General features: G+C 37.8%; 1 protein-coding gene across 4 annotated transcripts in view; it reads right to left on the reverse strand.

The window, feature by feature from the left end:
- Positions 1–1,893: 1,893 nt before the first annotated feature.
- Positions 1,894–13,115, reverse strand: part of IFT88 (intraflagellar transport 88) — a 51,005-nt gene continuing 39,783 nt past the window's right edge. For 3 of the 4 annotated variants that reach the window (XM_075742211.1, XM_075742210.1, XM_075742209.1), the window contains exons 24-26: positions 12,448–12,508; positions 2,882–2,977; positions 1,894–2,198 (exon numbers count right to left, since the gene is read on the reverse strand). In XM_075742211.1, the coding sequence (XP_075598326.1) occupies positions 2,077–2,198; positions 2,882–2,977; positions 12,448–12,508 (279 nt within the window). In that variant the 3' untranslated portion in view covers positions 1,894–2,076. The remainder of the gene's footprint in view (positions 2,199–2,881; positions 2,978–12,447; positions 12,509–13,115) is intronic. The other variant, XM_075742212.1, reaches the window with a different exon arrangement.

The raw sequence follows: 13,115 nt of genomic DNA on the forward strand, positions 1-13,115 counted from the left end.
CCCGAGTGTGACCATAAGGTTAAGTCAAGTCATCTGCCTGAGCCCTTCTAGAGCTGTTCAGCTCAATTGCCTTTCCACCTCCCCTCTGTGTTTGACTGACATTTCATTGAAAATACTAAAAATATACGCTGTTGTACTGGGTGTCAGTGCCAAGGCTTTGGCAGTACTGAGGCTCAGGACTAGCCTCGGTCAGGGTTGCCCAGTGCCAGAGTCGGTGAGTTCCTGCTGGCACTGGAACAGACCCAGAACACGCCCAGCCAACAGCAGGACGCAGGCTCTGCGTTCACAGGTGTGCACTGCCTTTGGGCTACTGTCAGGGGCTGGAGGGAAGTCAAATGGCAACATCTGCAGTGAAACTGGGGATTCACCAGAGACAGAAGAGGCAACATGTTTCTGTATTTCTCAAAGACACCGAAGGTCTCATCTGCCAAGTTGAACAGAGCCAAAGAGCCAGATTCTGTTCTGGCTTGGCACGTTAGCGTTGCAGTGTGGTATCCAAGCTCTTTAGCCACATAAGCCACTCATTCTTCCCCTTCTGTCCCTACCTGCAGCAGGCAAGGTCATCTTTTTTTTCCTTTCTGTCCTGCTGCTAAGCAAGAACTGCAGCACAGGGGAGACTTGCAGAAAATAAGACAGGTGGCATCCACTTCCTTCCCACGCTCTTTTCCATCCTCTGGAAGGATCAGGCCCCAGAGCTTTCCCTGTCTTTTTTCTTCAGTGAGCTCCTCAAGATGTTCTATAAATGGCACTGAATGTGCTCTGCTTATCCCACCCAGGGGAAGCTGTGGCAGTCCTAGACTGAGCGTGGCACCAGTGTCACGGGAAACACGTTACACATAAAGCTGTTCATTAACTGTACCATAAACCCCAGAGGACTACATTCCTGCAACTGTGCCATTACACAAGTATTCCTGACCACTCCCACAGACATCTTATGGGACCGGGCAGATGTTTTTAAAACCTGAAAAGAACAGTTCATGAAGATATGAAGAGAACTTCCCAGTGTCACTAGCTGGGAAGTGGTCTAAGCACCAACACTGAGAATGAGCCTTGGAAATTTTAAAAGACTCATTCCTTGCATTTCAAAATGTAATAACCAAAGTCTAACTATGAAACCAAACTCACAACTGTGTTTTAAAAACAAGTCCCTGCCACTCCAGTGCACTAGTTTTGCAAGTATTTATTAGGAAATTCTGAACACCTAATATTTTTATCTCCAAAATGATATAAATAACACAGGAACCCCATGTTCCTATTTAACATGTCTCAATGACTTCAGATCAAACTTGTTGAGTTCATAAGCAAAATGATGATTTCTGTAACTAACATCTTTGTGCATACTCAACCTAGGCTGTACCTCTGTGTAGTTAGTGCCACAATCCCCAACATGAGATTCAAAAGCTGAAATCTAATAAGCGATTCTGAACAAACTACTCTGAAATCCTGCCCACTCTGTCCATTAGAAATAAAAAAAGAAAAATAAAAACCTCATCTCTGTAATTGCAAAAAATATCTAGGAGGTTGCCAAGAGACTGCAAAATGGCCCTAGTTCAGCTGAACATAGACTAAAATTAAGATGCTTTCTTTAGTATCAGTATTATGTGCTTTGCTGAACTGAGGCCTTAAAGATGACCAAGGTCACATCCAACATTTTCAGAAAGTCAATTCACAGGCCTTAAATAAATTCTGGCTTTGGATGAAGGATATGGGACTTTCAGCCTTATAACATTGCTTTGATGTATTTCACACTGAAAGACGACATTTTGGAGGCTGCTGTGCTTCATATTATCATTGGACGCAGCTCTGAAAGCAAAAGCTTTACACATTTGATATAGTTTGCAATGAGTTTGAATACCTGTGTAGTTTTTATGCACGAGTAAAATAATCTCAGCATTATTTAAAAAAAAAATCAATGATAAAAGACACTGCTTTTAATGTAAGATGTTTTTAATGTAAGATACCATACATCCAAGGTATTTCACAAATATTTTATCAAAATCCTCTACAAAATCATCATGTATGAAAGTTTTTCTGCTAAAACTTTTAAAGGAGAGAAAATTATGAGTGGAGCATATGCTATTCTGGAAGCAAATCCTCTCCTAGTTCTTCATCAGCAAAGTCATCTTCCTCAGGTCTTTTTCTTGCTGCAGTTTTTGGTCTTTCTGCTTGTGGGCCAAGTGGATCTATGTAGGAGGCATCTAGGGTTTAAATAAATATATTTAAAACAGTTACCTGCAAGTAATTTTAGTTTTGTTTCAAACATATACAATGAAATACAAGAGTGGGTTTTAGCATTACACACCTGCAAGGTGTCTTTGAAATGCAGACCAGAAAGAGCGTATGAACACTGAAGGAGTGTTCATACTGCATTTGGGAAGTGAGGCACAGCACAAGAGTAAAGTACCCGAGTGCTAGTGACAGGAGTTTTTTTAAAAATCAATTTCTCTTTATTTTATTACAGTAATTAAGTGAGAAAAAGACTTCAGAAAAGTGCATGGACAACAAGACTGATGAGTTGGTTAAGGAAAGGCATTTTAGGAAGTACCTACATTCCACATGGATTTGGGTTTTTAAACTCCTTTGAAAATTAGTCTTAGTGAAGAACTTATGACTGCAGAGCTATAAGAACTGTCTAAATGATGCAGCAGATATAGATGTCAAAAGTAGTAAGTATTTACATGGACCACATTTCTTAATATTTACAATTACTTTATAGTGAGCTCTGAATAATGAAGCTAAAGCCATTCTTCACATTTATTTCATGAGGAAAATATTTTCCTAATTGTCTAATTTTACATGCTCTTCAAATAACTTATTTTTTCCATCTCCCCTCTCTTTGAGGGCCAGGAGAATAAGAAGGTATAATACAATGCCCACTTGCCTATTTCTTTACTGCCGCTACTTTCATAGGGTTCACTTGTTCCAGGCAAAGCTTTCAGTTTGGCACTCAGTCTTTCCCCTTTGGTTCCACCGCTATCTGGGGGGGGGAAAGGTTGAAGACAAATAACATGCTGTTATGTTCGGTGAAATCATGATACAAGAACAACAAATTCAGCTACTATCTGTGAAACAAGATTTGGATGAAACCATTTTTTCATGATGGATACAGTACTCATTTGTAATAGTGGTCATTAAAACACAACAGACACATATGTCCATATGTGTGTGTTTTAATTTTAAAATATATACATATACATAAAGCCTTACTTACTTTGGAGTAAAACACATTAAAGTATTTCTGCTTCAAATGCTGACATTTCAGTTGCTTATAAATTACAGTCACATTTTGGAGTTAAAATAAGCATAATAAATATAAATACTGTCACAATGTATATGGACATTTCATATGTCTGTGTGCTTACTAATATACTAGTATGATCCACCTGTTCCATACTGTCAGGGTTAAATACAACACTAACTTTGCTTTTAATTAGAAGCGTGTATTTGGCACGTGCTGCCTGCATGGCAGGCAGGCACAGTTCGTGTATACAGACCGTCCTGGCCCTGCGTCTTGCTGTAAACACTGTGCTGGCAGCTCAGTTTGCACCGGGCCCCAAGGAATGTGTCGGCTCCGAGGGCTGCCTCGTGCCCAGACAACGTCAGATTAACATTCTCTTGCCACAGCAGTATTCCAGACACTTTAAATATTCTGTTCACCTCTGAATCTCTTTTTCACATTCATGGCAAGCTTTCAATCTTGTCTGCTACAAGAAATTTTTATGCATTTTTTTTTTCTCCTAGGAGAAAATGTTTTATGTTTGACTTGGTATATTTACAAGGCAGGACATGCCATGCAGCTAAATACAAACATGCTCATTTACAACACCAAACAATGTTGTTATTAAAAATCCTCCATCTGTAAAGAGGAAAAATGGGTTTCATTCATCAAACATTAATTACCAAGTCTGGACTTGGTGACACATTTCCATTGTCTTATTTACTATAAATGCTCTTTTTATAAATATTGTTACTATTTGAAAAACCCCCAAACTTCCACAAAGATGACAAACCTTTATTTCTCTATAAATACTACTGCAGACTTCAGTTTACCCAGCCCTGAATTGGAAGACAATGTCTCTGCTCCAAGAAAGATCTAATACATACAGTCACACGTCGAAGAATTAATATGCTTACAAGTCACACATTACAGTTGAAACTTCAAAGCAAAGAAAAATCTATTTTAATGTAAATCAACCTCCCTTGGATCAATTCTCTCTGACAGGTTTCACGGAAGAAGCGAATGTCTAACAAAGGATTTGAAGAAACTGAAAGAAATCAATGGGTTTGATTGGGGGGGCTCAACCAAAGGGCTGTGAAATTATGAAAGGGCCACCTCTGGATTTCAGTGGGCTTGCACAAGCCTGTGCAACAAGGAGGTGAGGGCTGAGATTTAGAGATCGTGTGGATGACAACATTTTGAGGACAGTTTAGAGGAGAATACAACATGTTTAACATGGAGAGAAAGAGTAGGACAGGAGCAGGCACAGAGTTTTGTGCAATGGAAAACAAGCAATTTACAAAATAACGAATAAAGTTGGAAGAAGCAGTAAGGGTGTGCAAAGACAGGTACAATACAGCAGAAACTACGCAAGGGGAAGACTGAACTAGTCAAAGAAACTCCATACATTTAATCGGTTGGGTCCAGAAAGGAAGAACTGTTCCAGAAAGGTGTAATGAAAGTAAAAGAGGAAGAAGATGTCATAGCAAAGGTTTTCAACTGTGAAAGAGGAAAACACATGGGGTTTAGTGATACTACCAGAGGAATGTGAAAGATTTTATATGAACTAGAAGAAGAAGAAGAAAAAAAAAAAAGATGGTAGACAAACCCAAATGGCTGGGATAAACATAATACCCACAAGTTACCTGTACCTCTTACTGCCCTAAACCAAACAATTAAAGACAGAAGCTTTCTTGGACATCCTAGGACCCTTAAGTTTTATTAGGGCTATATCCAAGAAGGGAACGAAGCAGCAAGTCCAAAATTTGAAGCTAAATTTTCCCCCTTTTTTCCTCCCCATCTAGTGGATGTCCAACCCTTGAAGTACCTAAACCTCACCAACTGCCCCCCCTACCTAGCTCTGAAGTTTCTTAAGCAATTCTGTGACTGAGTTGCTCCAGATGCCCATCCTGAGCAGCAAGATGCCTGCAGGATGTTCAGCAGGCGACCTTGGTGCCTAAGCTCCCTTTTCCATTTCTGAGTCAATACAGTAAATGCAATTGTGAGTGCTGTTACAGTAAGCAAATCTAGCTGTTCACGCATATGCAGATTTTTAGGCTTCAGACTTGATTCAGTTGCCCAAACACATTATTTATTGTGTTTAATGAACTGAACCAACTCACTGAATGGCTGGATTAATGCTAGAAGTAGTGCAAGGGAAGCAGCGAGAACATATGACCAGGAATGGGAAAGAAAAGAAGTGCTGAGTGGGGCTGGACTGTTCTTTCCAGAAGCAGCAAGTTATTTGATCGGTACACCCCACATTGACTAAACACACCCTGGAAAAAACTATGAAGAGTAAGTGTCTGTGGGCACAGTGTCCTCTTAACACTTAAGCGTTAAGAACATATGGATGCCTTGCTAGATTAAAGATCTATCTAAATTGGCTTATTGTCCATACAAAAGAACAAGATGCTTAGGGGAGAGCATCATAAGTAGACCAAGCATATACAATAGCTCTCCAGGAATAATTTCCTAGCCTCTAACAATTTGTAAATCAAGCATGTGTTTGGGGGCAGGGGGCAGCTCTTCATATTTAGTAACAGATTGATTGATTTATTCTCCAATAACTTGTTCAGTCTTCCCGTTTTGCATCCGTAACAACCTGAGGTAAGGAGTTCCACCTTTCATTTGCTCTGAACCTACCAATGTAGCCCCACATCACCACAGAAAGGAGCCCCTGCCCTCTCTTGCCCTGCATTGCATCACCCTCTGCATGCCGTGGTAGCAGGCTGTGCTGGAGCAGGTTACTGATATATTTAAAACTAACCTAATGAAAACTTTCTCTCAAGTGAATCAGCAAAGTAATGCAGCTCACCTTACCTATATATGACCATTATATCTACAGCAAGAGTGAAGGGAAGGTTAGTATTTCTTCTGGTAGCAACCCATAGTTATTTTAAATTAAGCTAATATGCAAAACCACATCACGTCTCCATGGACTGCACTATGCTCTGAGCATACCTACAAATGTGGAAGAGCAGCATTTTTCATTTTAAAGTACTGGAAGAGAATAAGAGGTGGTTGACACCATCTACCTTACATGGAGATATCAGAGAAGCGAAAGGTCTTCCTTCACCTGAGGAAGTTCAAACCCACAGCTCCATCTTTCAGGAAGATGGTCCTAGTGCTGAGCCATTCGGGGTAAGGCTTTTCTTGACATTCTGCCACGGGATACAGGATTTGGCTGCCAATATGGCAGCTATTAAAAATTCTGCTGACCATATAACATGATCTGCCAGAAGTTTAAATCTCATCTTGAAATTACTTTTTGTAGTTCTAGTTGCAGATAAATCATCTATATGTTTTTATTCAGTATACAGACATAATTTGGCCAAAGAGTTTATATGCATTCCAGCACTTTTGGCTTATGGGAATGAAACTAACTTTCTCTAAATACACAGAAAAAACCTGAAAGTAACATTGGGACAAAATATAATAATAGAACTCTGGATGAAAGGCTATTTTGTAGAGTTTTTCTCTACTAATAGTACAGCTTTGAGTATTAACACCTGTCTGATTGCACTTGCAATCAAAGGACTACAGGTAGACATTTCTCAAACTGCAAATGAATTCTAACTGCATTATTCTAGTAACTGTACAAACACGTATTCCTAATTAAATAAAGTTTTTGAATAATGGAAGACCAGTGCTGAACTAAATTGCTCTCTATATCCAAGAAAGCCTTCACTGCAATTAATACATGCTCATTATTTATTTACTTATTGCACTTTTACTTAAAAGATATGTTATTACTGTAGCTCACATGGAAGCTAGCCCCAGTATACTCACTCTGGGTTGATAACATGGACACACACAGATAAACTGACTGCAGGAACATCGCTCCCGACTTCAGTTGAAAAAGCAACAGGAACCAACTAAGCAGAGCTGGTCAATATATTTTCAAAATCTGATTTATAAGTATATTGACTCTGTAAAATGATTATACTTGAGACTTGGATTATCATGCTGACACTATCTTTCCCTCAGTCTGTGTGCAATAGCATTAATTGGAAGCTATGGATATAAAGACATAAATAATATACTTTACATGCTGACATCTGTTACAGTGCATTTCTTCCTCTCATCTGTTGAGATGCCCACATGCCCACAATGTTATATTTAGTATAATTAATTAAATTATTGTATATAATATGTTCTATTCATTCAGACTTTTTCAACTTTCATAAAAAAAATAAATTCATAGAATCCTAGAATGGTTTGGGTTGGAAGGGACCTCAAAGATCATCTAGTTCCAACCCCTCTGCCATGGGCAGGGACACCCTCCACTAGACCAGGTTGCCCAGAGCCCCATCCTCCACATACGATTTAAAAAAAGAATCAAAGTATAAAGCTTACTTTTTTTAAAATGGCTAATTTTATACAGCAGAATAATGAATAAAGCAGCATTGTGCAAAATTAATCCTATTTTGGAATAATCTTATTTTAAGCAGTGATATCTAGCAAAAAAGATTCTAAATCTTTTTAAGAGTTCCTATACTTTCTACTTAGCAAGATACCTGTGTATATATATCACTTCGACCCATAAAAATCCATGATTTTATATTTATTTTGTAAAGGACTCTCACTAGTTGTAATTACAATGATGAGACTACTGCATCAGAAATTCCTTCAGTATCACAAGGGACATAAATTAGAATTTTTAGTACCATTTTACTCGTCAGGAAAAGATATCACAGGGTAAGGTGGTTTGGTAATCTACCTCCTCCATAAAATGTTTACGTAACAAAGTGCATGGTGGGCTAATGCTTTTAAAGACCGCAGATGCTTTGCTAAATCCAGAATGTGTTTAAATGCAGCTCTGTGTATCTTTCATAATCGGAGTGAAGACACCATTATGGGAAAAGAGAGGGCTTTGGTTTGGTTTGACCAAAGAGAACAGTAAGTTCAGTGTAGCAGGCAGAATATTATAATAAAACTGAGAAACAGCATGTGAAGCAGATGCAATTTTTAACTCCACTGCAGTTCATTTTGATTTGAAATTCTGTGAAATACAAATTGTTTACGGTGTGTCAGTTCAGCTAACTCCTTAGGTGAGTTCAGATGCAGAAAACAGATTAAGATGTTCTTTTTTTTTTTTTTTTTTTTTTTTTTTGTAATTAATGAGGCATCAACAGGCATGGAAAGCCTAGAAAATAGAAGTGATTGTGAAGTACTGGCTGCAGGGTAAGAAGAGAATCTCTTGCCTCTATCACAATCAAAACTATTTGGGATGCTTATAGCCCTAACATCTATAATGTCCTTCAATATTATATGAGGAGATCCCAATGGGCTGGTAAAGGGTGTTTGATTATGGGATGGACAAACCCATTTCTCCACTGACATTGTCACAGCTGAAATGAAAAAGGGAAAGGACACCAAAATTATTCTCGCACGGTTTCCTTCCCAAATTCATCTGGACAGGCTTAGGTAACAAGGAGAATGCAAAGTGCTTAGCCTTTCATCTTCTGAATTCAACACTGCTTCTTTGGGCTCCTGTCCGAGACTGCATGGCTCCTCTCATCCAGCACAAAACTCCCCATTCAGAGAGCAGGGCCAATGCAGAGACCAAGTAAACACTGCTATGGTAATGTATTCCTTAAAGTCATACTTTCTCTTATCTATGAAAGGCCTTATGCCATTGAACAGCAAAAATCTCTCAGGGTAGTAAAAACCAGTGTCCTAACTTCCAAATTCTCGATGTTACTATCACATCTCTGCAAAACACAAAAAAGTGAGTATGAAAAGAAAAGATTATTGGAAAGGAAATCTTTGAGAACTGCCTAAACATCATGTACTGTTAGCTCCCTGCAGGGTTTCAGTAGGGTTTTTTTTTTCCTTCTTTCTCCTTTTTTGAAATTAAAAATAATTTTAAGGGAGTGTACCAATGTCATCTGCTTCCAACATGAATCAAAAGGATTGAAAATTATAAATCTGATATTTGTGGGGAGAAGAAAATTTCACATTTTGTAATGAGGGAACAAATGTGTTCAATTTTGGGTAAGCATTTTAGATTTAATGCTTATTCTTCTCACAAGACAAGAGCATACTTTAACTGACACTGATATAGATGTCAGTTTCCTTGGTCTTATTTGTCCCATTCTGTCTACCATTCATGCATACACTAATATTCTTCAAATCATGCTTTGGTGCATCTCATGCACCTTCTGTTTTAATTTTTATTGTCAAAGTAGTAAGTGTCCTATTAAGTACAAACCCTGCTGACTTAGTTCTCTTCTGTCTTAGCTTCTTCTTTAAAAGCAATTTTAGATCATATTTCCTAAAACAAGGAAGCATGAATTATTAATACTCCTAATATAAATAACTATATAGGGACAAAATACTTGGGGAAAAAAATCTGTTAGGAATGCCAGCAAGAATGGGGACAGTGAGCTGGTAAGAGGAAAAAAGAAAACATGCATCATACCTAAAATATTTGGAATGCATACACACTTCATTTAGCTGGTAACTACTTTAATATAGCTAGTAAGTACTAAACTAAGGCAGATTCCATGCTTCACTGGGTTCAGTAATGATGGCAAATCCTTCATACAGTGTAGGAAAATGATCCTTTTTGGTCTTGGCAACACCACTGGAAAAGATTAATCTTAAAATGTATACAAATGTTTCTTTTTTTTTATTTTGAAGCCATTAATTTATCAAAAGTGTACTAAGATTCTGAAATAAAATAACTCATGTTTATATTTCATATATGTCTTCACACAGGCCACGTACAGAAATTTCTTACACTGCAAAATACAGACTCGTAACCCAGGTGAATAATGCCAAACATTGGACAAAATAATGTTTGGGTCTTCAGATTTCTCTCAGTCATCCTCAGTAAAAGGCAGACAAACAACAACATACTTCTTAACATCTATTGCTGTGAATGTGCAGCTTCTTCACTGATAAGGTTTCCCAGGGTCAACATTACTAGTTAAAAAAGGCATCACGTCTTTGACTCCTTTTAAAAATATGTATTAGTGCATCTCACCACAGCTTTTAATTAGGAATCTCAGCAGAAAGTTAACTCCAGGCTCAATACAAGGACCTTCTTTGTACCTCTGCTTGTTTGCTGAGTCATTTCCAGAAAGGCTGGATCTTTGGCGCTGAATTTGTATAAGGGAGACTTCTCAAACATGCTCTTATACAGTCTTGCCCCCAAACTCTGCTTTTTTCCATTCTTTCATGAATTTGACATAATATCTTGAGCAACAATCTAAGAACTATTGATAGGACAAATTCTGACTCTGCTTACCCTCTCATCCTCTTTATGTTAGCATCCTAAATGTCTGCATTTGCTCTTCTCCCATTACTCTGGTTATGGGGGGGGAAGAATAATGCCTTGGAATTACTAGAGCTTGCAGTCAAAGTTCCTCATGTGTTCAACTTGGGAGGGGAAGGGGGGTTTTGTATTTTTAATTTTTTTTAAAAAAGACAACTTTCCATAGATATTTCTGTGCTTAAAAGAACTACTGACAAAATGGTAGTTTGGAAGATTAATGTTCTCTCAGCATCTTTCCAGCTTGGTCGTTATTTATATCCTCTTTTGCTAAGTTACTGACTCTCTCCCGATAACATGCCCCTTTTTCACTAATGAGCGTAGGGATAATTGCAAAATATAGCTGGAAGAAAAGAGACCCTTTGTGCCTTTTGGCTGTATGCCTGATGCAATGTTTTGCACGGCTGTAAATACCCTTGCCTGCTACCAATGCCGCTCTTCATTTCTATTTATTTTAAGCCAAAGTGGATCTTCACATTATGACAGAAAACAGGGACCGATGCGGTCTCACGCTGCTGCTTTGCTGGCACCTCTAACTGGCTGCCTGATCATAGGGATTATGTAACAAAGGAGAGTCCAGAAACGTTTCCAGCCCTCTGTGTTACCGAAATAAGGAATTTTACCCCAAGAATTATTTTGGCCTGAGGCCCAGAACAGGTAAAATTCAATCCTAGGTGAATGGTGTTTTTTCTACATATCAAGAAATGATTTATAAGCTTCTCTAGTGAAACTACTGAGCTGAAAGAGGAATGAGATCTCTCTCAAGCATCCGACTCTCATTCTTAACCCTTAGAGAACCCAGGAGAGCAGCCTTCATAAATATAACAGCATTCTAAGGTCATCTTAAGATTATACTAGTAATTTCCATGACTTTTCATGACCCTACAGAATTGGATAAATGTAGTAAAGCATCTGCTATGTAGGTGGAGAAATAAAATTACCAAATAAGAAAAAAACCCTATAAATTATTTCTTTGTAAAAGAAAGGGAAGAGAGGCAGGAATTTATAGGGGATATCTTTTTATGAGACCCACTGATATTAAGATAAACCAAACGCAGAATACAAAGAAACCATTTCCTGTTTGGGTCAAAATGGATTTTTTTTCCAGGTGGCTGAAGTAGCCTGAAGTCTGCTAGTTTCCTTAGAGGAGCAGCGGGTAACAGTTAGGTTTAACATTACTACCATTTCATGGATTTAATAATGGGAGGGAAAAATCATTAGCTCTGCAATATGCAGACTACTTAGTGCAGAAAAGACAAAGCAGGCCAGTTTCCAGACTTACATTGCTACAGTTTTACATTTATGGAAGTCAGCATTATAAATCTATAGGAGCAGAAAGACTTACTAGTCAGAGAGCAAGCTTTCCTCTATGGAAGACTTTTATACTTCAACTCTGCTATACTGGGAAAAGGGGAAGAAGGAGCTCAAAGACAGTACAAGTGTCTTCTTATTACAGAGCTGGTTGCACAAAACAGCCTCTTGAACTTGTAACCAACACCTAATGTAACAGACTAGATGGTGGGCACAAAATTCCCTTTTCTCCATGTTAAATAAAGACACAATGAATTCCTGGTTTTCATGGCTTACATGTTCTGTTTTGTTATAATAATTGATTCCTTACATTAAATATTCCAAAGTTAGTGGGATAAAAATGTTCAAGTCCACAGTATTGAAAACAAGGAGAAACTTAGCTTTGGGAATACACTGAGATCTGTATATAAAACACAAATCTTGGACCAAATCCATGCTACTATACCAGCTGAGGTTTCGTAAAGCAATGAGATAATCAAAAAGTATGAAACAAAATTTGTGAAGTGCTTGCATATTACTCAATGCATATTTGTGTGCATTTCCGAATGTTAGGAGGTTTTACAAACACTGTAAGAAAAACTATTTTCTTTAGAATCTTGACAAATCTGGTATTTAAGCAGAGGCATTAAGTACTTACCACCACCAGCATTTCCTTCTCTGCGGCTACGTGCACTGCTATCTCTGCCAGATTTAATTCGCTGGAGAACAGTGAAAAAGGTTTGAAAAGAACAGAGCAAAAAGCCCATTTAGTAATATACATTAGATATAATTATTGAAAACTTACTTTATTAATAAAACAGTAGAAGAACATTAAACTAGGCTTACCATGCTGTAACTAATAAACCTTGTTTTTTCAATGCACAAAATTGTCCTTAAAATCAGTGTTAAATCCAATGTTTACATAAAACAAGAGTTCTGTGAAATTCAAACAGAATATCTCAATACATTATTTTTCTTCAGATAAAATTTATACAAGGAATGTGCATAAAAATAGTTCAGATGTACCTTTGTAAAGTACAGCTGTAAAAACAGGCAACATAGCCCGCCTTGCACGAGTTCAAAGTAGCCTCTGCCCATTAACGTCTTGTAAATCCCACAAGTGTTTTATTATTGTAAAGATTCAAGGGGGGGAAGTAGGGAAATCTGTAAAAAGAACTATTCATCCCATAGATCTTGAATTTTGAATACTTGGCACAACACTGTACTTTACAGCAAAATTTAATTTGCTGTTGAGTGTTAAATGCAAGATAAAGGTGAAGGTAAATACTTTAAAAGCTGTGTTTAAAAAAATCAGCTCTCTTGCAC

The sequence above is a fragment of the Balearica regulorum genome, chromosome 1 (genome assembly GCF_011004875.1).
Source record: "Balearica regulorum gibbericeps isolate bBalReg1 chromosome 1, bBalReg1.pri, whole genome shotgun sequence".
Taxonomy (NCBI): Eukaryota; Metazoa; Chordata; class Aves; order Gruiformes; family Gruidae; genus Balearica; species Balearica regulorum.